Source organism: Lissotriton helveticus, chromosome 9, assembly GCF_964261635.1.
Source record: "Lissotriton helveticus chromosome 9, aLisHel1.1, whole genome shotgun sequence".
Taxonomy (NCBI): domain Eukaryota; kingdom Metazoa; phylum Chordata; class Amphibia; order Caudata; family Salamandridae; genus Lissotriton; species Lissotriton helveticus.
In genome coordinates this window covers 135,156,273-135,183,908 of record NC_136070.1, presented here as the reverse complement: position 1 = coordinate 135,183,908, position 27,636 = coordinate 135,156,273, and the positions used below count along the sequence as shown (strand labels likewise).

General features: G+C 51.3%; 1 protein-coding gene across 3 annotated transcripts in view; it reads right to left on the bottom strand.

The window, feature by feature from the left end:
* Positions 1–27,636, bottom strand: part of VPS39 (VPS39 subunit of HOPS complex) — a 334,794-nt gene that overhangs the window by 114,328 nt on the left and 192,830 nt on the right. For all 3 annotated transcript variants that reach the window (XM_078659635.1, XM_078659637.1, XM_078659636.1), the window contains 2 exons: positions 14,968–15,066; positions 9,435–9,549 (listed from right to left, as the gene is read on the bottom strand). In XM_078659635.1, the coding sequence (XP_078515761.1) occupies positions 9,435–9,549; positions 14,968–15,066 (214 nt within the window). The remainder of the gene's footprint in view (positions 1–9,434; positions 9,550–14,967; positions 15,067–27,636) is intronic.

Sequence of the window (27,636 nt, the reverse complement as noted above, 5' to 3'; positions counted from 1 at the left end):
TGAGCGACTGTTGTCGTAGCTTGCGCACTATTAGTGGTATTAGTGGTAGTGGCGGAAAAGCGTACGCAAATCTGCCCGACCAGTTCATCCATATCGCATTGCCCTTGGATAATGGGTGTGGAAACCTGGCGGCGAAGTTTGGGCATTTTGCGTTTTCGTGTGTGGCGAACAGATCTATGTCTGGATGACCCCATTTGTGAAAGAATGGTGTAGTTCCCATTGGTGAATCTGCTATCTGATTGTGAACTCCTGGAAGGTGTTCTGCTAACAGATATATGTTTTGTGGAATGGCCCATCTCTAAATGTTCTGTGCAAGCTGGGACAGTTGTAGCGAGTGTGTCCCCCCCTGTTTTTGTATATAGTACATGGCTGTCATGTTGTCCATCCGGATTAAGACAGCTTTGTATTGTACTTGGAAAGTTTTGAGCGCTAAGGATATTGCTAGTAGCTCTAGGTGGCTGATATGGAGCGATCTTTGTTGAGTGGTTCATTGCCCTTGAGTTGTATGATGTAGGAGATGGGCTCCCCATCCTGTGAGAGATGCGTCTGATGTTAGTATTATTTGTGGAACAGGTTCGAGGAACGGCTGCCTTTTTGTCAAGTTTTTGGTGTTCCACCACGGCAGAGAGCGATGTGTGCGGCTGTCCACCAACACCAGGTCTGTTAGTTGTCCTTGAGCCTAGTTCCACTGTTGTGCTAGACATTTCTGTAACGGACGCATTTGCAGTCTTGCATATGGTACAATAAAGATGCAAGATGCCATCATGCCTATTAGTCTCATGAACACTCTGGCTGGGAGAGAGTGTTGATGTTGAAACTTTGTGACTAAAGCTTGAATGCTCTGTATCCTTGCTGGACTGGGATACGCTAGAGCTGTAGACGTGTTTATTGTAGCCCCTAAATATTGATGTACATGAGAGGGCTGAAGGTGCGACTTGGTGTAGTTGATTGTGAACCCTAATTCGTGCAATGTTTGAATTGTCGGAGATGTGTGCTGGTCACACTGATTGAATGACTTGGTTTTTATGAGTCAATCGTCTAGGTAATATCTAGACGATTGGCTCATAAAAACCAAGTCATTCAATCAGTGTGTCCAACACACATCTCAGACAATTCAAACATTGCACGAATGTTGTCTTCTGAGATGTGCTGCTACTACTGCTAGGCACTTTGTGAACACTCTTGGTGCAGGTGTGACCCCGAATGGAAGGACTTTGAATTGATAATGCTGTTCTTCCAGTACAAACCTCAGATACTTCCTGTGAGAAGGATGTATAGGAATGTGGAAGTAGGCATCCTTTACATCTAGTGTTGAAAGGAAGTCGCCTTGTTGCAGCAAAAGCAGCACTTGTTGTAAAGTGATCATATGAAAATGATCTGAGTGTATATAGTGATTGAGGGGCCTGAGGTCGAGAATTGGTCTTGTGTCCCATCCTTTTTTGGTATTAGAAAATACAGCAAGTAAACCCCTGTTCCTTGATGTTGTAAAGGAACCATTTCTATTGCGTCTTTTTGGAGAAGTGATAGGACTTCTTGTTTGAGCAGTGTAAGATGTTCAGCAGACATTGGACGCTACCTGGGTGGTATGTGTGGAGGGGTAGCTATAAGTTCGAGGCAGTAGCCATACTGGATAATTTGTCTTAGCCACTTGTCTGTTGTGATGGAATTCCAGACAGGTAGGAACTGTGTTAGTCTGCCCCCCACATGAGTGGAATGCTGTTGGGGGAGCAGAGGGAAGTCACTGTTTTGTGGTGGAAGAGGTTCGATTATTGTTATTACCTCGACCTCTACCTTTATTGTTGTTGCCTCTATAGCCTCCTCTAGAATATCCTTTACTGGAGGATGTCTGTGTATTGGATTTGAAGGAAGCTGAATTGTCTGCTCCAGTCTGTTTGGAGCCTCCTCTTTAGAAGTAGCGACGAAAGGAGCCTCTAGCTTGTGTGGATTGCAAAGCTCCCATAGATTTGGCTGTATCGGTGTCTTTCTTCGTTTTCTCAAGTGCTGTGTCTACCTCTGGCCCAAACAATTGATGTTGGTTGAATGCATGACGTCTAAGTAGGACACTAGTGTTTACAGCTCTAGATACTGTGACTGCTACATCAAGTGCGCACTTGATTGAGGCATTTGAAATTAACTTGCCTTCTTGTATAAGGTAGTTTGCCTGCGTCTTATATTGGTCAGGTAGATGTTGTAGTAGTGTCTCTAACTGGTCATAGTGAGCCCTGTCATATCTTGCAAGGAGGGCTTGTGTGTTAGCTATACGCCATGTATTGCTAGCTTGTGCAGCTATCCGTTTGCCTGAAGCATCTATCACCTTAGATTCTTTATCAGGGGGTGGTGCTTCACCTGATGTCTGTGAGTTTGTTCTTTTTCTAGCATTTGACACAACTAGGGAATCCAAGGGTAGCTGTCCTTTAATGTAGGCAGGATTCCCAGGAGCGGGCCTGTACTTTTTCTCAATTCTAGGGTTTAGAATCCTAGCACGTACAGGATCTTTAAATATTTCTGGAGCATGTTTGATGACTCCTTTAATCATAGGCAGAATTTGAACTGACCTTTGTGATTGTTCAAAAGTATCTAATAAAAAGTCTTCCTCTGCCTCATCTGAATGCATGGTGACCCCATGATAGATGGCAGCCCCATTCAGTAAGTGTCCAAAACCAATATTGTCTTCTGGGGGAGAAGGTTTTGATGGATATGAATGTGGGTCAGGAATATCTGGCTCATCCTGTGGGTTTGGGTACTCCCAATCTGGATCATCAATAGGGTAGGGAAAAGGCTCATCTGGGTCTACCCCTCCCCCTATGCTGTACTCAACATCATTTGGAGGTGTATGTGGTGAAGAATGAGGAGGAGAGTTTTCAGGAGAATTTTGAGGTGAAATGTTAAGAGGAACAGGAGATGAAGGAAGTATAGGAGAAGAAGGGTGCATAGGAGATGTGGCAGAGTCTTTCTTCTTGACAGGCACTGCAGGTGTAGGTGCTGTGTCTGATTTCCTCTTCCTTTGTGGTGTAGTGGATACAACCTGTCTTTGGGTCAATGTAGATCTTCTTCTGTAGAGGATCAGGTTGGAAAAGGTCTTCTCCTTGGGGAGCTTTTGCCGGCGCCGATTTTTTCGGTTCCGGGTGTGGTTGCTGCTTGTCTTTAGCCTTAGGAGTGGTTATTGAGTCCTTTGGCGTAGACTTCGGCACCAAAGGTATCGTTTTCGGAGTCGTAGGCTGTTTCGAGGGCTTGCGCACATCGGAATCAGGCCTTGTCGGTTTCGGTACCGAAAATATTGGCTTCGGAGTAGAAGCTGGTCTCGTCCGCCTCGAGGCGTCAGACGCTGGCTTCATAGTTTTGTCCTTAGAAGTCGACGGTTTCGGAGCCGGGACTTCTTTCGGTTTCGGTGCCAAGGGAGCTGGTGGGATCGGCACGTGCGGTTTGCTCGGTAAGAAGCTACCGGAAGGCTTGAGTATTTTCTTCGGAGCCGGGCTCGATGGCGGGGCTTTCGAAGTGTTTTTTCGGTCGTGACTGAGTGTTGACCTTTGCCTTCGATTTAGGTTCTGGGTATGGGGCCGGGGCAGTAGTACTCACGGGCTAACCCGATGGTATGGAGTCATCGGAGTGGTCTGCCCCATATACGATTTGGAGATCGTCTGAATCTTCTTCTGGGACGAGCGGAACTTCTTCATCGAAGATATCCACCTGTTCCGGAGCCGATCTCTGCATGTCGTGTCGACGGGCCCTCCGATCTCGAATGGTCTTCTTGGATCGAAAGGATACACAGGCTGTACAGCTGGATTCGTCGTGTTCTGGCGATAAGCACATGTTACAGACCTCGTGATGGTCACTGTGTGGAAACTTTGATCCACACTCTGAGCATCTTTTGAATGGCGTCCTTTCCATGAGTTGTAGGCCTCACGGCGTGGATAGGCCCAACGGCCCACGTCGACAACCGGAATCAAACAGATGAAGTCGAGTCGATGTTTGTTGATATCGGAAGTTGTTTGTAAAGTTTTTTCGCATCGAACTACCATTAAAGGTAGATTTCGAACCGGAGCGGAAAAGTTACATCCGAACCCAGCGGCGGAAAAAAACAATCGGAGGATGGAGCCGAGGCCCATGCGCACTATCGTCGAAGGGAGGAGTCACCTATCTCGTGATTAAAACATGCAATCATCCGAGCCAAACACCAGGTGGCGATCTAATGCAAAGTGTAGAATCTGCAGCTCATATACCTCGAACATGTTCTTCCCAAGATGGTTCAGCTTCTTGAATTCCCTTTCCGGTGGAGCGGTAGGAAATGTGCTCTCGGAAGTGGAGGCTTGGACCACCAAGCTCTGAGGGGTGGGGTGTCGGGAGAGGAAAGTGGGGTCGCTTGGAGCCGGGCAGTGACGTTGGGCAATCATCTGATCCACTGGCGCCCCCGTGTTGGACCTGGACCATGTGCTCCGAAGAGCTCACTGCTGGCTGAACCACCTCTGTCAGGAGGTTAGTCCTGACAGACACCGTAGGAAGCTCAAGGTTGAGGGCCTCGGCCACCCTACGCAACAGCACTGCGTATGACGCTCTCTCCTCCATAGCCACGGTAGGAGGAGACAACATGCCAAGGTCAGATGATGTGTCAAGACCACTGGCATCCCCCAGTTCCTCTCTCCAGTCCTGCTCAGATTCCATCTGATCAGTTAAAGGGTCAGACACCTGACCACTCCCAGTCCTCCTCAACATCCCCAGCTTGCCAATCTGGCCAGAAAGGGCCCCAGGAGTGAACAGGGGCACAAAAACCCCACTCCGCGCCGGTCCGACTCGGGTCCACATCGGGATGGAGGACGGGGTCGACGCCGGCCAGGGACATGACCGGGGTCGGGTGCGGTGTCGGAGGAAGTGGCGCCGGTGGGGGTGTAATAAGTAAGCCTGGGCGTAGTGGGGGTACGCGGAGCGCCACGGCGCTGAGAAAAACAATCTGTGGCGCTCCGTGTAGCTCCCCTACGCCACCCGCCCTATTTACAATTAATACAACTTTTTAAAAACGCCTTTAAAATAAATAAACAGAACCTTACCATAAGCTGCGGCTGCTTGCGCATGCGCAGTTTTCACGGAGAACGTGATGAAGACGAGGGGGGCTGCCCGGGGACGCCGCAGCTTAAGGTAAGGTTCTGTTAATTTATTTTACAGGCATTTTTGAAAAGTTGTAATAATTGTAAATAGGGTGGGTGGGAGGCGGGGGCTGGCAAGCTTCGCACCGCCGCGGAGTGTGGAGAGATTTGCCTACCCCACAGAACGCAGAGTAGGCAAATCTGCGCACACTCCGCGGGCAGAGCGGAGCTCTCCGCCCACAGTTACCAATAATGCCTGCATACGTTGTGGCCGGAGCCAGAGTGGCGGAGAAGGCCTAGGCCCCCCAACCGAGTCCGCGGGGCCCGAAGGCGCGCCAGCGGGTTTGGGCCGCCCAAAGATGACATGCATCGCCTCGTAATACTTACGGGGTTGGGCGGGAGTCGCTCCGGAAGGGAAGTCCGAGGTCGACTCTTCTGGCTCCGTTACGCAGAACCGCGGGAGGGGCACCGCCCGCATCCCTCGTCCCGTCAACCCGGGACCACGCGCACAATTCAGCGAAGACATCGCCGACTTCATCAGCCCACACGCCCTCCCCTCCACCGACTACATCCTCCTCGGGGACCACAACTTCCACCTGGAGAACAACAGCGACCGCAACACCACCACCCTGCTGGACAACCTCGGACTCGAGCAACTGGTGACCACCCCCACCCACTACGCCGGACACACACTCGACCCAGTCTTCTCCTCCAGCAAGGACATCGCCTTCAGCCACACCACCGGACTCCACTGGACGGATCACAGCTGCGTCCACTTCAGCTTCAGAAGGACCACGTTCCACCATCACCAGCAACAGGTTCCCCGCAGAAGCTGGAACAAGATCACTGCAGACCAGCTCGCTACTTCCTTGAGCATGAACCCTCCTACCAGCACAACGAACCCCAGCTAAGCGGCCACCAACCTCACGAAATGGATCAGCGACTGCGCAGACAACCTCGCCCCGCTGAAGACCCCGCCGAGCCGACCCGGCAGCAAGAAAGCACCATGGTTTAACGACGAACTCAAGAGCTCCAAGAAGAACTGCAGAGCACTCGAGAAAACCTGGCGCAGAGACCAAACACCGGACAACATGACTGCCCTCAAGCTCGCCACCCGAAAACACCACCAACTGATCCACACCACCAAGAAAACCGCATTCAAGGAACGACTGGACAACAACGCACACAACAGCAAGGAACTCTTCAACATCGTGAAAGAGCTCTCCAACCCCAACGCCGGAAACAACGACATCATCCCTTCGCAAGACCTCTGCAACACCCTCGCCTCCTACTTCCACAACAAAATCGCGGACATACACAACAGCTTCAGCACTCAACCGACGCACACCACGACCGAACCACCGCCCCCCACAACCACCCTCCGCGCCTGGACCCCGATCAGCACCGAAGACACCGTCCGCACGATGAACTCCGTTCACTCCGGATCTCCGACAGACCCCTGCCCTCACCACGTCTTCAACAAGGCCGACGCTGTCATCGCACCCCACCTCCGGGACATCATCAACACCTCCTTCGACACCGCCACCTTCCCGGAGAGCTGGAAGCACGCCGAACTCAGCGCCCTACTTAAGAAGCCATCAGCCGACCCCACCGACCTCAAGAACTACCGCCCCATCTCGCTGCTCCCATTCCCGGCAAAAGTCATCGAGAAGACCGTCAACAAGCAACTGGCCGCCTTCCTCAAGACGAACGGCTCCCTCGACCTCTCGCAGTCTGGCTTCCGGGCCAACCACAGCACTGAGACCGCCCTGATCGCAGCTACCGATGACATCTGAGCCCTGCTCGACAACGGAGAAACAGCGGCCCTCATCCTCCTGGACCTATCCGCGGCCTTCGACACTGTCTGCCACCGTACCCTAGTACAGCGCCTCAGCAACGTCGGAATCCAGGAGAAGGCACTGGAGTGGATCATCTCCTTCCTCGCCGGAAGGACACAGAGAGTCTGCCTCCCCCCGTTCAGATCAGAGGCCACCGAAGTCATCTGCGGCGTCCCTCAAGGCTCCTCGCTCAGCCCAACACTCTTCAACGTCTACATGAGCCCCCTCGCAACCATCGCACGCCAGCACAACCTCAACATCATCTCCTACGCCGACGACACCCAGCTGATCCTCTCCCTCACCAACGACCCCGCCACCGCCAGAGCCAACCTACACGAAGGGATGACAGACGTTGCCAAGTGGATGATGAACAGCCGCCTGAAACTGAACTCGGACAAGACGGAAGTCCTCATCCTGGGATCTTCTCCCTCCGCCTGGGACGACTCCTGGTGGCCCCCCGCCCTGGGCAGCGCACCCAAACCCACAGACCACGCACGCAACCTGGGCTTCATCCTGGACTCCTCCCTCTCCATGACCAGACAAGTCAACGCCGTCTCCTCATCGTGCTTCAACATCCTGCGCATGCTACGTAAGATCTTCCGATGGATCCCCACCGAGACGAGGAAGACGGTCACCCAGGCCCTCGTCACCAGCCGTCTGGACTACGGCAACTCCCTCTACGCCGGAACCACCGCCAAACTCCAGAAGAAACTCCAGCGGATCCAGAACACCTCAGCACGACTCATCCTGGACATCCCCCGCCGCAGCCACATCTCCGGGAACCTGAGAGACCTGCACTGGCTCCCGGTCAACAAGAGAATCGCCTTCCGGCTCCTCACCCACGCACACAAAGCCCTACACAACCAAGGCCCAGGATACCTCAACAGCCGCCTCAACTTCTACGTTCCCAAACGCCAGCTTCGATCGACCAACCACGCCCTCGCCGCCGTCCCCTGCATCCGAAGAGCCACCACAGGAGGAAGGTCCTTCTCCCACCTGGCCGCCAAGACGTGGAACTCCCTCCCGACCCACCTGCGCCTGACACAGGCAGCAGGAAGCAGCTCAAGACCTGGCTGTTCGAGCAGTAGCAGACCCCCCCCCCCCCCCAGCGCCTTGAGACCCTCCGGGTGAGTAGTGTGCTATATAAATGCTGGGATTGATTGATTGATTGATTGATGACAGTGTAAAGGTGGTGGCGTCCACAGCAACTGGATTAATCGACGCCAACAACCCTGTGCAGCGAGAGGGGACTGAGACTCTGATCTGCAAATCAGCTAATGGCTATGTGTCGGACGTCCCTGTTGTGTTGGCTTGTTCAGTATCGACATTGACGGAGAGAAAATCGCGCCGTAAAATACATCTGAGGGCTCGTGTAAGGACTCAGGAGTGGTTTGACAAGGGTACCCCTCTTGCTGTTTTCGAACTCAGTTAAACGTAACTGGCAACAATGTCGGGAGTTCCTGACGGAGCGGATGGGACCCAGTGACAATGTGATTGAATGTTCCGTGATGTTTCCAGCTCGCTCCTGTGTTCAGCACTCTTCCAAGATGACGACAGTTTGGGTGGAGAACACTTGTGTACCTGATCGAACTGGCCAGGGCTGAGACCGGCTTATCTTTCAAGACTTTTGTTCGAGTTGTGGCTGTATGGGACTCACTATATAATGTTGATACCGAGAGGCGATGTAGGCGAGTAATGAATCCCCCGATTTTAGCTCGATTGTGTAGCCGTTGAATATCCTTACTGAGGGGGAGGCTTAGAGTTAGCGGGAGGGGAGAGGCCGGGAGCCTGTAAGAAGGCCCTCCTCCATTTCTTTTATGGGTTATAGTTTAGATGGGGCGACAGGCACACTGCTAGTTGGGCTTTGGCGTTAAGCTGCATGCAGGGGTGCAGGGTGGGGGGGTTACGCGCTTTGCGTTTTTTGTTTATTCTATTTTTCTTTTCTTATATATTTAATTATCCTGACCCCCCTTTCTCAGTATTATGGTGCTAATGCGAGCGTTATTGTTTGATCTGGTGTATCTTCTACATACAAGGGCTGCAATGTATCCTGTTCACGATCTAAGTATAAAGTGATGTTGTGACCGGCGGGACCGAGGGCCAGCACCCTTCGATAGAGCGAACACTGTTAATTTCATAATCCTGATTGTTTAGGGGTGTTGAGTCCCGGTATCCTGTGTCTTATGTCGCTACTATCCTGACTTTTCCATGATACGATACTTGTATGTATATAATTGCATTGCACCTGATACGTTCTCATTGATATTAGATTTATAAAAAAAAGAAAAAAATCGGAGTCTGTGCGTATTTGTGAAACAAGACTAGAGACAAAGAGAATATAATGATGACTGACATATTACTGCTAATTTAAATACGACAGAATTTGGCCAATTTAATTGAGATATGAATGTAAAGGTTGCAAGAGTAATACAAAGGGATTCCAGAAGTTAATTATTTTAAATCAGAGCTACCCTCTCTTCCCTCTACCCCCACATTCCAGTGCATTCAAGTTTCATACCATCAGATGACTCAATATATTTCTTCATCAACATCTGCACCTTCTCACAGTAAAGCTTGATCAGGCAATTATGGAACTCCGGGCCAGTCTCTTCCCAGATATGAATGATGTGCTCCTGAAAGGAAATACGAAAAGACAAGAAAAATTACTCTCATCACTTCATTGTTCTCAGATCACGACCATGATACTCCGATATGTTCCTGCCCACTGGCTTTAAAATCTTTGTTAGAAATGGGGGTTTCTAGTTGGCAGTCTGAATGCACCCTGTCCAAGTAGGGAACCATACTCTAGTCAGGGTAAGAGGATCACACAACTAAGAAAAACCCTGCTACCCCCTTGGTAGCTTGGCACAAGCAGTCAAGCTTATCTCAGAGGCAATATGTAAAGCATTTGTATATGTATACAAAGTAACAGTGAAAGCACTAATAATTGAGTCCACACCAGTTTATACCAATAGCCAATATTTAGCTGAACAAAACAAGACCAAAACGACAAAAATCCAAAATACACCAGTAAAGATATCACTCTTCAAAGGTTAAGCAAATGTAGTCCACGGAACTCTATGGGTGTGTCCCTTTTAGCACAAAGTCCCTGGAATAAGTCAAAGATTCAAAGACGAAAACAGGCGCTGGGGATGTGAGGCACTGGAAAAACAAATCGATGCATCTGTTCCTTACTCCCAGGGGAGGTGATGCGTCGGTTCCTTACTCCCAGAAGAGGTGATGTGTCGATCTCCAGACACGCAGCTTCGGTTCCTTACTGCTGGGCAACATTGGTGAAGAGACAGCGAAGTGAGATGCGTCCAAAATCTAGACACTGTCGATGCAGCGAAGTAGGCGCTGCGTCGAATTCACAGCTGCAAGGTAGGGACTGCTACGGAGTGGGAGTGAGGGAAACAGTGCATGGGATGCGGTGATTTTTCAGCCGCACTGGATATGGCACCACTTGGCAAGTCAGAGCGCTCAGCAGAAGAGCGCAGGCAGTGGTAGGTTAAGTCTTTGATAGCCCAGAGAATTCTTACAGAAGGAGAGCATGCACAACCCCTTGGAGACCCTTAGAAGCAGGCTGTAGAAAGGATAGTCAAGTCCTTTCACTCCCAGGACAGAAGCAGCAGGCCAGCACAGCAAAGCAACAGGAAGAGTGTCAGTCGCTACTACAGCATCCAGCTCATTTTCCTGGCAGAATGTCCTTTAGTCCAGAAGTATTCGGATTTGAGAGTGTCAGAGGTCCAATACGTATTTGCCTTTCTGCCTTTGAAGTAGGCATGCTTCAAAGGTATGTCTTTCTAGTGCGCAAGACCATGCCTTTCCCTGACCTGGTTCCAGACACACAACGTGGGGTGGAGCCAGCTTTGTGAGAGGACAGGCACAACCCTATTCAGGTATCAGTGAGAATTCCTCCCACCACTCTATCTGATGGCCCATCAGCAGGGCCGGACTGGTAATACAGGGCACCGGAGAATCCCCCGGGAGGCCGGAAGGGGTGGGGGCTGGTTTCTTCACAGGGGGCCGGTTTTGTTACTGGGTCCACTGATTTTTAAAAATCGCCCCCCAGCAACAAAATCAGAAGGACGTCCTGCTTCCAGGCCTGTGTCTGACGTCTCTGCCCGTCGTGGAGCACTTAACGTTAGCACCTCTTCGGACTGCCAATCTCTTAGCTGGCAGATTGCATCAGACTTACTTGGGCTCAGTTCGCGGCTGGCAGTGTTGTGCAAGTTTCACAATATACCGCGGAGTCAATATCTGACGTCAGGTCGCAAGGCCTCAGTGTCATTGGCCAGGGCCAGCGCAAGCGGGAATACGTGGCATAGTTTACAGTTGCTCCACCTTCGTAATGGCCCCGTTCACATCGCAGTGGCGCTCAGTTTGAAGAAAACTCTCACGGCGACAGCATCGCACTTGCGAAAAGTGGTAGTGGTAATACTGAAATATGCAACACATCCGAATCGTTCATATAGTTTATTGAGGTCTGAACGCTTGAAGGAGTAAGATCAATGTTAGCGTTTTGGGACAACGTTTTTAACTAAAAAGGTTATTTCACCTTGCTGCCCGAAAACACTACTAGCCGATCGATCTGGGCACCCTTCCACGGACACGCGCTGATTGGCTAGCAGCAGACCTGCCAAGGACCGATCGGCTGTGAAGTCCAGGCTCCTATATCTGAGAAGCAGGCTGTTAGAAGCGGGAATGGAACACAGACGAAGTGACGAAAGGGAACCGCCTTCCAATCCGGTGCGGTGTAATATTTGGTATCCCGGAACACCGGGTACCTGCTAGTGTCCAGACATGGACCATCTCACTGTACTACAGACGGAGCCTCGACCAACTGGGGCGTCAGAGTGAGGTGCAGGTGAGTGGCTGCTCTATTGCAGTGGGAGAGCATAGCTGAACACCGCTGCCGGGGATTATGGCTCTCAGCAATTAAATTATGGCATAACAAGTGGCAAGTGTTTCTTTAAGAGGTCAAATACTGCAGCTGAGCTGTCTCTTTCACTTACTTATGATGCAGGTGCCGTAGCCGGTGAACTGGGTTGGGTCAGGCGAGGTTGACTGAAGCACACATACAGCCTGCCCCACCGCAGGCTGTATTATTTGAAAATTCACTGACAACCGCACCGGCCAGTGTGGGCGACTCAGGACTCACTGGTCTGCGACACAAGTCAGCCAGCCGCGGAAACTGACAGCTATAATGTGTGACTAATGCATTTCAGTGCGGTGATGCGGACAACCACACTAAAATGCATTAGACTAACACCTGATGCATGGTACTTGGCAAGACTGCACCTACTGTCCCCAGCACCACCTCTGGTTCCCCGAGAGAGGGGCCGGTAATGAGGGCTGATAGAACCAGAAGTAAGTGACCTATGTGAACAGGGTGTGACTATGAAAGAAGCTGGAGGAGTCGTAAAGTGGGGAGCTCCACTGCTGAGGCTGGCTCAGAGGGAAGGGCAGTCAAGGTGGGACAATTAAAACAAGAGAACTTGGGGAAGCATACAGGCCTGTAGGACTGAGGGGGAATCCCGAATTGCTCCATGGAAATGCACAAAGAAATAGGCATAACCGCCTAATGAGCACGCTAAAGCTGTGTGGGGCCTAGGAGCACTGAAGTGTCCTGAGGGTGCCCATGCAAGGCATGTATATAAATAACCTACAGTGTCCTGACCTCACCGCTCTCCATTTGTGTGCGTTAGTTATTGGCTGTTTATGCTTTTATTATTAGTTTTAAATCCTTCACTTCTTCAAGGTGCTGTGGGCATATTCTATTCTCTCCAAGGGTCTGTCACTGTGAAAGGGGTCAGGCGTAAGCCGTGTAAACACAAACCACAAGTTGCTGTTTGCTTTTTGCCTGAACTTCTTGTATTGCCCTGCCTCACTTTAATGTTTTATTTAGAATTAATATTTCCCATAAGCATTATGATACACTTTTGGTGACTGTATTTATTTGTGAACTTTTTATAGCACTGTGCTGGAAGCTAAAAAGCATCTGGGCACTTTTCAGTTCATTTCAGAAATGAAATCCTGGAAATTTGACAAACCATTGGTCTGCATAGCTTTACAGCGCTCCACTAACTATAGCCGCTATCATACAAGCTGCAATTGTCAGTATTTTCAGACCATGCTATTCTTTTTATATTCTATTCTTTTGAGACCACTAGAGCAGTGGGTGGGTTGCTTGGTGCAATCACAGTCTCACACAGAGCCACTTAGATGGAATTTACCAGCAGCACTAGTGCAGCAGTTTAAGATCTTAGATAGTCTGGTTGCTCAAATAGGTGTAATTTCTGATATTTATATGTTTCCCTCATGTTCATTGCTTGATTTTTGCTCGCAAGAAAGTGTCACTCAGTCATTGAATGTCGCTCATAATTACACTGAATTTATGAAAATGTCACACATAGCAATCTGAAACCTTGGCAGCTATGAACAGTGCAGTGTGCACTCCTGCCTCTGCAGAGAAAAAGCACAACTGCCATTGGTGAGGTGACCTCTCACTCACGAATGGCAGTGGTACTTTTTACCCACACAGACAGACAGAGGTGCTGTGGTGCAGTAGTTGGGTTGAATTTATTAGTGCGTGTGCCTCGCACAAACACTAATAAAGTCAACCCAAGTTACCATACCAGTCCACCCAACCACTGCACTGTGCGTGCGCAGGGACAGGGTGACGTGCGGCCGGTGCGTGCAGGCCGCGGCCCTCGCACACTTACTATCGGCGCCACAACGCCTGTGACCAGGCAGACACTGAGGCACCTGACCGGCCTTAATTGTAGGCATAATGACTGGACAACCTGGTGCTCTTTAAGGTCATCATCTACTATTTACTGTGCTTTAAAAGTTAATACAATTAGATTTGTAATGAAAAATGTGCTGTAAAATGCACCATTTTGGTCTGTCTTTTTCCAAAATTTTCTAGGGGGTGAACCCTCCCCAAACCCCCCTAGTATTGGTCGAGCTAGTTCGCTACGCTCGCTCGCTACGCTCCGGATGGGGGCTGCTGTGGAAACATTTATCAGGGCTGCTTTCAGTTCCCAGTCCGGTCCTGCCCATCAGGATATGCACGGCACACCTCAGATCCCTTTGTGTGACTGTCTAGAGTGAAAGCACAAGAGTCCAACTGTCATCCAGACATGGATTGTACAAACAGGAAGGGGCACAGAATGGTTAAGTAAGAAAATGCCCACTTTCGAAAAGTGGCATTTCAAACGTGCAATTTAAAAACCAACTTCACCAAAAGATGTACTTTTAAATTGTGAGTTTAGAGACTCCAAACTCCAAATCTGCATCTGTTCATAATGGGAAATTACACTTCTTTCAAGGTAATACCTGTGATACCCTATGGATGAGATTGTCCTTGCAATATGAAAAACGAAATTATCAGTATTTCACTATTAGATCATGTAAAACACAACAGTACATAACCTACCCATGGGGTTGCCTTGGGCCTACCTTAGGGGTGACTTGCATGTAGCAAAAGGGAAGGTTTGAGCCTGGCAAGTGGGTACAATTGGCAGTTAGAAATGTTAGTTCAAAACTGCACACACATACACCGTAGTGGCAGGCCGAGGCATGTTTGCAAGACTACTCATTTGGGTAGCACAATCCCCGCTGCAGGCCCACTAGTAGAAATTGATTTACAGGGCCTGGGCACACCGGGGGCACTTTACTAGGGACTTACTAGTAAATCAAATATGCCAATCATGGATAAACCAAACACAATTACAATTTACAAGGGGAGCACTTGCACTTTAGCCCTGGTCAGCAGTGGTAAAGGGCCAAGAGTCTTAAAACCAGCAAAAACGTAATGTAGCACACAGTCAAAAAGACAGACAGAATCACTCCAAGAGAGGACCGGTCTAACAATCTTCTGGGCTCACTGGCTCAAAATTAAATATCTTAACATTCCTATATTCAATTAATGACACAGATAAAGAGGTCCGTACATGCAAAGAAAGTCACCCCAAACAAGACACAATTGAAAACTTTTCATTGTGAACTATCTAAAACATATTAGGAAATATAATATAGGCACTCACCAAGTATGGAATAGCTAGTGGTCTGAAGTTCTCCATCAAGAAATTAAGTACCTCTTTGCGTGGTAGAACTTCCACCTCGGGGAGATCTTCCGTAAATATCTGCCAAAGACAAAGAACAGTGCAACCTTGAAGCTTCTAGATAAATGTCCTGAAGAAAACAGTTAAGTAAGAACTATGGATTCCCATTTAGCTACCCTTGTCCTAAATGAGGAAGGACACTGTAATAAAATTTTCGACTGGGATAGGATTTAAATAAAAGACATTTAATACTAGTAAATCAACATATGCCTGTCAAACCACTGCTGTATATAGTGGATACAAATCTTTACTTCATACACATTATGAAGTACACTTATGAGTGTCTTCTGAATACAAACAAGTGCAAAGCAAGCACTGGCAATGTGCCATGAAAAAAAGAATGGGCGAAGATGCATGTGGCTTTCAAACTTTAAGTCAAACCAATTGAAACAGGTGATTTTTTATTTCTGTTTTCAATAGATAAGTTTGTGGAAAGTTTCAACCACAAGTAGCTAAAACACCCGTTTACATACAAAGCCACTATTTTTGTATGATTTTCTGACTTGAAGCTAACAAATTGCTCAAGCCTTTCCACAAGCAATGAGGTACTGTGAATATTGGTTCTTGTAGGCTAGCATTCGCAGGAAAAAAGCGCAAATGATGTTGTAATTCTTTGACCAGATGCCATAAAATACCAACAAAAAACCAAGTTATTTACCTTCCGTAACACCTTACCTGGTAAAGACTATCTAGCCGCAGAATTCTTACCTTAGGTGTCACACTGGATCCTAACATTTTTCAGCAGTACCCTTGCGCGTCGGTAGGTGGCATCGTTCAGCTTAACGTCAGCGTTGTCCGAGCCGGAAATTACAGATGCGTTACCCATATAGGCACCCCCAGCATGCTGAAATCAGTTACTTTTGCGACTCTCCATGCCAGGAGTGATGAGCCACAATGAGAGCTGATATGCTAACACCCTGAGATGGGTGCCCCTTGAAGTGCAATGGACTTGTAGGGAAGGGAGGATGGAACAGTCAGTAAGGTAATCTGCAGCTAGATAGAGTCTCTACCAAATAAGGCGTTACTGAAGGTAAGTAACTTGTTAATTTAATGACTGATTGATTGATGCTTTATTTCGATATGCACATATCATAAAAGCAGTACAAAAAGATAAAAACAGCATGTCGAAATAAGTAAGACTGTACAAGTGGAATGGTAATTAAAACACGGTATGTCAGCATAAATTAGATAAAAAAGAATTAAATTGTTATGGACAGTCTTCTAAGTCTTATCAACCAAGCCCATTTTAAAAATTTTGCAACAGCACAAACAATAGGAGGGGCTGTGTTAGTTAAAAGAATCCGAAGGGCAACAGAGTGCTGACGAGTCCCCAGTTCTCTGCAAATGGGGCCAAGCCAACGCGATCTGGGGCGACCATAGTCCTGGCATTCGAAAAGGAAGTGTGGCACCGTCTCAGGTTTGTCCGGACAAGAGGCACAAAAGCGTGATGTGGGCTGGGCTTTATTCCACCTTGAACAGAGATCCGCCAAGGGCAAGGTTCCTAGCCGAAATTTAATGTACAAGGACCTATCCATAGCCACTGTTATAATATCCATATATGGCTCATACAAGACAACGTCTTTGAACAACAGGAAAGCTGCGGTGGTTTTGCAATGCTGCTGGCTACTAGAGCGCTTCACGTCAACCCACTCCCAGAAAAGTTTTTTTAGAATCTTCTTTGGTGGAGCGGAGTGACTATGCCAGCAAGAAGCCAAACCCAGTTCCCCTAAAAGATGTTTTATGTCCTTCAGCCATTTGATGCTGCTCCAACCATCAGCATGCATCACTTCTGCCAGACCATTGGCATACGATTGTAGCTCCGGGACCCTCCACAAACGTGCCCAGAGCAGAAGGGGACGAAGCCGAGCCTGGTCCCTTATGGCTTTACAGCCAGTGTCCAAGAGCATTGGGATGGTCGGGCTGCTCGATGGAATAGCAAGTAGATCCTTGATAAATTTATTTTCGGCCTTACTCAATGAGTCGACTTTGCCCAAGCCCCACAGTTCCGATCCATAGAGAGAAGCAGGGACTGCACGAGCTTTATAAATCTCCAGTATGGGTGCAACACAATGTTTTGAGGAGTTATTGTACTCTTTAAGAAGGGCGCCCCCCACCCTTTTGTGGGCCAGAGTCATTTTATCGATGTGGGCAGTCCAGCTCATTGCATCATTCAGACGGATCCCCAGATAATCAAATTCCGCCACTCTTTCTAGGGGTATGGAGTTCAGGATTGGAGGGCGACCAAGTTTGCGGGGTGGGTGCATGACTAGGTACTTGGTCTTGTCTATGTTAATGACGAGGCCTTTAGTGGTACAGAAATCCTGGAAGCGGTTCAGCAAAAACTGTAGACCTTGGGGGGTTTTGGAGATGAGGAGGGTGTCGTCGGCGAACAACAGAGTTGGAATTTTTACTCCACCCAGGCTGGGAGCATCTGATGGTTCGCCCAGTAGATGATCTACCACCCCGTTAATATAGAGGGAGAATAAGGTGGGGGCCAAAACACAGCCCTGTCTTACTCCCCTCTCGACCCTGATTTTATCGGTCTTTTCCCCATTCAGCCCCCATCTAACCTGGGCATAGGTGTTGGTGTGCAGGTTAATGAGGAGGTTCAGTAGGTACGGGGGCATCCCTAAACCATGAAGCACCCTCCAAAGTTCCTCCCTTGGTACCAGGTCAAAGGCAGTCTTAAGGTCAATAAAGGCCAGATAGAGACTGCCTTTGCCCAGCACCACCACCTTCCAGTGTAACAACAAAAGCCTAAAGGCCTGTTCAATAGTTCCTGTACCCGAACGGAACCCAGCCTGCATGTCGGACAGAATGTGATTGTCGTCCACCCATTGAGTAATTCTCCCCAAGATGGTTTTCCCGGCTAATTTCTGGCTGGAGTCTATTAGGCTTATAGGCCTATAGTTCCCGGGTAAATCCCGACTGCCCTTTTTAAAAATGGGGACCACCTCTGCACCTCTCCAGGAGTCAGGCACAAGCCCTCCCCCCATGATTGCATTGAGGAGTGCAGAGATTAGAGCCCCCCATTCTTCCGGGTAAGCACGGAGGATATCCCCCGGTAGGCCATCCGGGCCAGCTGCTTTCAAGGGGACCAAGGTTTTGATCTGCTTTGTTACATCAAGGGGGGAAAACAGATCCAGGTCACGGTCTAGAGTAAAGGCTGGGATGTTAAAGGGATCATTAAGGGGGCCTTCAACAGCAGAGTACAGATTTTGGAAATGGGAAAACCAAGTCTGGGCATTAATCGCACAAGTCCTCCGGGAATCGTCGGGACGATTCCTTTTGCCCACCATGTCCCAAAAACCTTTAGCATCTTTCCCTCGGCTGGCAGCCAGGAGGTCCTGCCAGAAGTTATCCTCCCATTCCATCCTTGCATTTTTCTGGCAGAGTGTGTAGTGTCTCCTGGCCTCCCTAGTCCTAAGCGGCAATTTGGACTTGACTGCCTCAATAAGAAGTGATTTCGCCTCCCTACACTTTTGGTTGTACCAGCCCTGACCCGGTCGTAGGCTGGGTTTCCTTCCGCTCGGGTGGGCTGGGACTACAAAGAGGTCGCCAATGGCCTGAGTTATGACACAAAACCTAGGTGCCACCTCCATCAGCCCTTCCTCTTGGCAGTCAAGATTGGCCAGGGCTGAAACCAGAAGCTGCCTAATCGCGGAGGTTTTCTCCTCTGAAAGAGCCAGCTTCGCCCACTTTAGCCTTCGCCCACAGTTCGTGACCACTGACAGGTCTGGCGCGGGGTTACAAGGAGAACCACTCACGGTGCTGTTGACGCACCTGTGGGACAGGGTGAGGGACAGGAGATTGTGGTCACTCTCCACAGAAGGTAAAACTACCATGTCCTCCACCATGCCCCACAGGTGTATGTCAAGAAGGAAATAATCAATCCGTGACGTGTGTCCTGGCCTATTGTAGGTGTGCGCCCCTACTTTGTCAGACCTGGTTCTGCCATTGGCAGCTCTAAGCCCAAACTCCATAACTAGGGAGTTAATCTGGAGGGCCACTTCTGTCCATTTTTTAACAGGGCCAAGCTCGAGGTGAGGAATCCCCCACCCATTGTCAAGTTCCTCTTGATCTGCTAGGATGTCCAGATCCAGAGGCTCGAAAGTGCAGTTCAGATCACCTGCCAACAGTGTACAAGACCTGTATGGAGATGAGCGGAGCTGCGCTTCCAAGCAAGCTATAACTGGGGATTCTCTTCCCCCCTTAGTGCCACGGGCATAAATGTTAAAAATATTTAAAATGACTCTGCCCTGGGAATTTCTAAGCAAAATGTTTAGGAGGTCGGGGCAGTTAGTGTCCTTCTCCTCCACCCTACAGTTAAGTGCGGTGGCTACCCAGATTAACAGACCGCCAGAGGGGCGGCCCCTACCAGTTACACTTTCTGCTGCCGGCAAAAAGTGGGTGGAATAACCCGCCTTGTGAAGGGGCACCCGACTCCAGGTTTCCTGGAACAGGCATATGGAGTATTGCTCCACACGCTCGCTCCAATCCGGCAACGCCAGCTTCCTCTCGAGGCCCGCAACATTCCAGCTGAAAACCCTAATCTGGGGGTCCGTTACAGCTGCAATGCTACAACCCTCGACAGGGGGTGACAAGTCCGCAGAACCCACATCAGGGGGACCAGGCGGAGAATTATGGGAAGCCCCAGTCTCCCCCTTCCCCTCCACAGACCCGGCCGTAGCCGGAGTCTGCGGTGGGGAGGAGGAGCCATTGGATTTGGGGTATGGTGTTGACTCAGCGACAAAACCCGGGGCCACAACGACCTCCCCCGGATCATGACTGAGTCAACAACTCCCAGGTCCCCAGTTTGGTATCACTGGAGCTGGGGGTAGCTGCTGGGAAAGAACCCCCGGGGTCAGAAGGCCGTGGGCAGTGTTTTCCACCAAAAATTGGCCCCCTGGGCTGCCAATGAAGGAGGGTTGTCCAAGGTGGATGGAGGGGGTGGTCATAATAGACCGTGGGTAAAAAAATGTCAAATCGACTATGTCGATACCCGAACCAGCCGTGGGTTGACCTTGAGAGCGTATAAATTGGGCAACCCTAGCATCTTGGAAATTTACAACCACACAATCCCCTTCAAGCGATTTTTTCCCGTGTCCAATCCAACCCACCCGGCGTACACCAAGAATAATTCCATCCACTCCCGCAGGCAAGGGCCTGTTGGCTTTCAGCCAGTGGATGACCTTATTCTTTAGTGACTGATGGTTTTCCCGCTGGGTACTCCCAATAGGGGGGACTTTCGTAAGGATGACAACATACGGGTGGCACTCAGGGGGGAGGTTAACTGGGGGGCACACGCGTCTACTGTTCTGGGGAGGACCCAAAGGGAGCCGATTTGTAGGTGGGACGGGAATAGATGCAACCTTAGGGGTTGATGCAACACCACCAGTTGCATCAGATATAGCAACCCCAGGCTGCGAAGTAGGGCCCGTCCCTCCCTTCTTGTGTTGCCTTGGGGCCTGGGTAGCCACCGGGGATATTGCTGCTGGGGGAAGGGTAGCATGCACGTGGGCAACATAAGTGGGAGCCTTCGGCTTTATCTGTCTAGGACCAACCTTAGGAGCAGCCAAGATCGTATTCCCAGGTGCTGCGTGCTTGGGCGGCTGCATCAGTTGGTCTCCCAGGGGGGGTCTCTCTGGGACCTCTATCCTATTGGACTCATCTGACCTATCAGTCCTATCCTTACTGGGCTTTGGCTGGTGCTTGAGAAGGGTCTTTAGGGCAAAGAAATTGTCCCTAGTAGCCTGCTCAAAGCAGTCAAGCCTTTCCCCCAACCTCTTGACCTGGTCTATAAGTGGCAACACAAGAGACTTGACCATCTTCTCAAACGCCTCCATAGAGTGACCCACGTTGTCCTGAACAGGCGTTAGTGGGGCTGACAAGAAGGGTGGTACTGTATCAATAACAGCCGGAGCGCAAATGGCTGTCCCTGTGGATACCGGTCCTGCGGTGCTCTCGGGGGAGGGACCCCTCAGGGGCAGGTACCTGGGATGGTTAGTGGTCTTAGATGGGCAACCCTTTCTAGTGTGATTTGCCCTTTTCCCCTTCCTTTTGATAGGCTCCTGGATGGGTTGCTTTTTGGTCGGCGCTTGTGGGACGGGAGCAGGAACCTCAGGGCAGTGTAGGGACTGAATGCCAGGTGCACCTACTAGAGAGAGCTCATTGCATGGATCTATAAGCACGGCACATGGACTGGTACCGTGGACACCAGTCAATGAGCTTTCTAACCCCTCTAAACCACCCATTGGAGGTGCAATAAGGGAATCCCCAGGTAAATCCCCAAGCAAAAGTGCAGGGGGAGTAGGATTTAGAGGGGACAACACTATTGCAGGCGATGGACTTTTGGCAGGAGGGAAGTCAAGTGAAAGGCGCCGTTCAGATATGGCAAGTTCATTGTCTATGACAGCCGCAACCCTTGTCAGGAATTTGTCCATAGAGCCAAACATAGCACCCCCGGGGGCACTCTCCCCGCAACCCCTCAAGGCCTTACCGGAGCGTGTTGACATGCTGAGATGCGGCGCCTCAAGTTGAAACCGGTACAGTAGATGGAAATGGGGTGGCCCTGCCCTGCCTCCTCCTGCCCCGGACGGCCACAGACGGCCACAGACGGCCCGCCCTCTGCCCGGGCTCAGCCCGGCGTCGCCCGCGCGCGTCCCGCGACGCGGGAGGAAGGGCTCGCTTTTCACCGGCTCCCTACGGGAGCCCCAGCAGTCAGTCGGCGTCCCCGCCCAGCAGGGGACGCTGGGAGATGTAGTTTTGCTGAGACGCCTCACTCGGCGGCCGCGTGTGTCCTGCGGCGGCGGAGGCGCTGGGAAACCCTGGTGAACTGCCGGTAAGTATCTTGTTGCTGCCGGTATGGCCCTGGTGCAATTTGGACCCCCCGCTCCACCGGAGGAAGGGCTCGCTTTTCACCGGCTCCCTACGGGAGCCCCAGCAGTCAGTCGGCGTCCCCGCCCAGCAGGGGACGCTGGGAGATGTAGTTTTGCTGAGACGCCTCACTCGGCGGCCGCGTGTGTCCTGCGGCGGCGGAGGCGCTGGGAAACCCTGGTGAACTGCCGGTAAGTATCTTGTTGCTGCCGGTATGGCCCTGGTGCAATTTGGACCCCCCGCTCCACCGGAGGAAGGGCTCGCTTTTCACCGGCTCCCTACGGGAGCCCCAGCAGTCAGTCGGCGTCCCCGCCCAGCAGGGGACGCTGGGAGATGTAGTTTTGCTGAGACGCCTCACTCGGCGGCCGCGTGTGTCCTGCGGCGGCGGAGGCGCTGGGAAACCCTGGTGAACTGCCGGTAAGTATCTTGTTGCTGCCGGTATGGCCCTGGTGCAATTTGGACCCCCCGCTCCACCGGAGGAAGGGCTCGCTTTTCACCGGCTCCCTACGGGAGCCCCAGCAGTCAGTCGGCGTCCCCGCCCAGCAGGGGACGCTGGGAGATGTAGTTTTGCTGAGACGCCTCACTCGGCGGCCGCGTGTGTCCTGCGGCGGCGGAGGCGCTGGGAAACCCTGGTGAACTGCCGGTAAGTATCTTGTTGCTGCCGGTATGGCCCTGGTGCAATTTGGACCCCCCGCTCCACCGGAGGAAGGGCTCGCTTTTCACCGGCTCCCTACGGGAGCCCCAGCAGTCAGTCGGCGTCCCCGCCCAGCAGGGGACGCTGGGAGATGTAGTTTTGCTGAGACGCCTCACTCGGCGGCCGCGTGTGTCCTGCGGCGGCGGAGGCGCTGGGAAACCCTGGTGAACTGCCGGTAAGTATCTTGTTGCTGCCGGTATGGCCCTGGTGCAATTTGGACCCCCCGCTCCACCGGAGGAAGGGCTCGCTTTTCACCGGCTCCCTACGGGAGCCCCAGCAGTCAGTCGGCGTCCCCGCCCAGCAGGGGACGCTGGGAGATGTAGTTTTGCTGAGACGCCTCACTCGGCGGCCGCGTGTGTCCTGCGGCGGCGGAGGCGCTGGGAAACCCTGGTGAACTGCCGGTAAGTATCTTGTTGCTGCCGGTATGGCCCTGGTGCAATTTGGACCCCCCGCTCCACCGGAGGAAGGGCTCGCTTTTCACCGGCTCCCTACGGGAGCCCCAGCAGTCAGTCGGCGTCCCCGCCCAGCAGGGGACGCTGGGAGATGTAGTTTTGCTGAGACGCCTCACTCGGCGGCCGCGTGTGTCCTGCGGCGGCGGAGGCGCTGGGAAACCCTGGTGAACTGCCGGTAAGTATCTTGTTGCTGCCGGTATGGCCCTGGTGCAATTTGGACCCCCCGCTCCACCGGAGGAAGGGCTCGCTTTTCACCGGCTCCCTACGGGAGCCCCAGCAGTCAGTCGGCGTCCCCGCCCAGCAGGGGACGCTGGGAGATGTAGTTTTGCTGAGACGCCTCACTCGGCGGCCGCGTGTGTCCTGCGGCGGCGGAGGCGCTGGGAAACCCTGGTGAACTGCCGGTAAGTATCTTGTTGCTGCCGGTATGGCCCTGGTGCAATTTGGACCCCCCGCTCCACCGGAGGAAGGGCTCGCTTTTCACCGGCTCCCTACGGGAGCCCCAGCAGTCAGTCGGCGTCCCCGCCCAGCAGGGGACGCTGGGAGATGTAGTTTTGCTGAGACGCCTCACTCGGCGGCCGCGTGTGTCCTGCGGCGGCGGAGGCGCTGGGAAACCCTGGTGAACTGCCGGTAAGTATCTTGTTGCTGCCGGTATGGCCCTGGTGCAATTTGGACCCCCCGCTCCACCGGAGGAAGGGCTCGCTTTTCACCGGCTCCCTACGGGAGCCCCAGCAGTCAGTCGGCGTCCCCGCCCAGCAGGGGACGCTGGGAGATGTAGTTTTGCTGAGACGCCTCACTCGGCGGCCGCGTGTGTCCTGCGGCGGCGGAGGCGCTGGGAAACCCTGGTGAACTGCCGGTAAGTATCTTGTTGCTGCCGGTATGGCCCTGGTGCAATTTGGACCCCCCAAATTTAATAGAGAAGTCTAGCTGCAGATTCCTTACCTTAGAATAGATGCCCAAGCAACGCCTCCTTGGAAGCGGGGCTGCAAACCCAGAATAAACCAAAAAGTGCACCAGACTGATCAGACAGTACTGTTTGGTAAGTGTATGCAAAAATGCCCACTTTGCTGCCTGACAGATGTCGAGGACAGGGAATCGGTGGGTTAATGCAGAGGCCACAGCTTTAGCGCTGGTGGAATGAGCACACAAACTCTCTTGGCCAATAAGTAGAAGATTTTGATGCAGAGCACTATCCATCTTGAGATGGTCCATTTCTGCAGAGCCTTCACTTTCTTAGATCCTATGTACCCCTTGAAGAGTTGATCGTCCACCCAGAATTCTTTCGTGCAATCAAGGTAGAACGCAAATGTAGTTTTAGGCCCAGACGGTAGTCTCTCCTCCTCTTTGGTGAGATGAGTCGGAGCAAAGAATGTAGGCAGGGTGATGTTCTGGTCTGCACTGAAGGGAGGCACAACCGTTGGAAGGAAGGAGGCAGTTGTCCAGAGGACCAGCTTATTCGGGTAGAAGGTGGTATAGGGAGGGTGCACCGCGAGTGCCTGCAGTTCACTGACCATCCTGTTCGATGTTATAGTCACTACAAAGGCAGTTTTGATGGACAACAACCTAAGAGGGCACTTGTGCAGAGGCTCAAAGGGTACACACATCAACAAGATAAGAACAATATTTGGATGCCACTGGAGCTTGATGAATGGCCTGGGAAGAAATATGTGCCATAGGCCGTTAAGAAACCTAGCCACAAAAGGTGACCTGAATAAAGAAGGTTGGCCCAGCAACAGAAAAATTGCCGATAGATAAGCCATAACTGTGCCCAGAACAGAGCTCTGCTGGGCCAATGATAGAACAAACTGAAAAACCTTAAAGAGAAGTGCATAAAGAGGGTCGATGTTATGAGAAACACACCACATCACAAACTTATTTCAACAGCAGGTGTAAACTGACTGGGTGGATAGATGCCTGGTTGCCAGAATAACATCACAGACTTCAGGAGGAACGTAAAAAGCGGTCAACTGTAGCTGCTCAGGTTCGGGTGCAGAAACAACCTTTTTTGCTGCAACAGAAGGTCCTCTTGAAGAGACAGCCTGATCAGAGACTAATTAATGGTCATGCTCAAAAGCTAGGGATACCAGACTCTCAGTGCCCATTCTGGAGCTACAAGAATAACTTGGATCCAGTTGTTCCTAATCTTGAGTATTCTGGGCAGGAGTGGTATAGGCGGAAAGGCATTCAGGAGGACCAGAACTCCACTCAAGACGAAAAGCATCTCCAAGCAAGAGTTGCCTTCGAAACTCTAGTGTGCAAAACTGCAGACACTGGGCATTCTCTGCAGTGGGCAACAGAGCTAACCAAGACTCTCCCCACAGCTGAAAGATGCCTCGCACCACCTCCTGGTGGAGACTCTATGCATGATCTGCAAGGCATCTGCGACTGAGTTGGTCTATCCTGGCGTTCAGAGAGCCTGTCAAGTGTTGAAAAACCAGGGAAATGCCCAGGCGTTCTAGCCCATGTAAAGAGACACAGAGCCTCTTGATGAGTGGTTTATGTACCAGACCCGCCCTGTTTCAGGATCACAGGGCAGTGGTGGTGTTCGGGAACACCTGCATGACCTTCCCTTTATCAAAGGAAGAAAGGCTTTCAATGCCAAGCAAATTGCCTGACGCTCCAAGTTGATGTGGAGCCTAGACTCCATCCTCTGATCTCCACCTCTCCCAGATGGCCGCCCCATCCCTGAAGTGAGGCATCTGTCACCACAGTCAGCTATGGCTGGAGAAGGGAGAGTGGTCTGCCACTGACCCAATCGTGGTTCCTTAGCCGAGATCAGGACCATGTTGGAAAGATTCTCCTGAGGCTGTGCCCACTGGGATGTCAAGTTCCACTGCAGAGCCTGCATATACTAACATGGGTTACAAGCAGGATGCAGGAAGCTATGCATGCAAACAACCTCAGGGTCATGGTCACCGAAATCCAGGATAAAGGCTGAAATATTGCTATTATAGCCTGAATACCCGGGGCGTGTCGCTCGGGAGGATAGGCCCGGAATGGCATGTGTCCAGAACAGCTCCAGAACGTCTGAGAGGGAGTCGGGAGTGACTTTGACACGTTGATAATGAACCCCAGAAGAAGGGTCACCAGTCTGGAGGTGGGAGATTACTGTTAAGGGCGAGCCACACTTTAACAGACAATCATTGAGGTAGAGAACGACTGGAATCCCTGACCTCAAAGTAAGAGCTGCAACCACCGCCATTACTTTTGTGAACACAAGAGGAGTGCTGGTAAGGCCAAAGGAGAGCACAGCAAACTTAGTGCTCCTGGTCCACTGTGAACACAGGTGACTTCAGTGGGCAGGCATGACGGGGATGTGAAAATATGCGCATGGCACGTCCAGTACTCCCCTCCTGTCTCTTGGGTGGAGGATAGACAGAACTTGCTCGAGAGTGAGCATTTGAATTTCTTCTTTTTTGGGAAGGAATTGAAAAGGCGCAGGTCCATCCTTTGTAGGTATCAGAATGTAGCTAGAATAGCAACCACAACCTCCTCCTGATGGTGGCATCCTCTCAATGGCCCCTTGGGCAAGAGAGCCAGCACTTCCTGAAGGAGGAAGAAGAGATGGTCCTCCGTCAGCTGGCTTTAACTGGGTTGCATGGGTGGAGGGGTAGACACAAACTGGAGGGAGTAGCTTGTTTGGATGATTTGCAAAACCCAATGGTCTGAGGTTACTGACCACAAGTGGGGCAGGTGATAGTGTATCCTGCTCTCACTGGATGCCTGGGATGTTCAGAGGGCAAACTAAAGGAATCTGGAGGCTGTGGCAGCTGAAGGAGCATGGGGGACTGGGCCGACCTCTGGGCAACAGTCTCATGTGGTCTAGTGGGCTTTCGTGGTCTGCCACAAAAAGGCTGGGAAGCCTGTTAGACGTGGTCGCTAGGAAAGTATGGATGTAGTTGGAGGCCCCCTTTCAATGGCCACGAAAAGGGGAGAAGACGGACTGGGAATGATCTGGGACAACACACAGGTCCAAGGACCTGGCCATAGATCTGCTATCCTTAAAGTGCTCAGTGCAGATGGGAGCCAACAAAGAGCACATAAATGTGAGGCTTAAACATACCCTGAAAAGTCAGTGATTCTCAGCCAAGCGTGGCGTCGTAAGGCCACCGGCGTTGAAATTACACTACCCAGCAAGTCAGTCTTGTCCAAAACATATTGTATTGTAAACTTTGCTGCGCCTCTCCCATCAGCAATAGCTTGGGTGAGTATGGCTCGGGCCTCCTCCGAGACCACTGGCAACACTTGCCTAACCAAATCCCAGATCATACAGGAATATCAGACCGCAGCGCAAGGTTGATGGAAGAGAACAGTTGCTTGCCAAAAGGTATCAAGCCTCTTGGATTCCCTCTACAATGGAGGAGCAGGGAACGCGCTGGGGTTGATCTTAGAGGTGGAGGCTTGGACCACCAAGCTCTCCTGGGTGGGGTGCAGGGTAAGAAAATTCGGGTCTCCAGGAGTGGGGCGATTGCAGCGGACAATTGTCCTATGCTCAGGAGCCCCTGTGCAGGGCTTGGACCAGGCACAGAGTAGGATGTTGTTAAGGGTGTCATTCATGGGGAGAAAAGGATC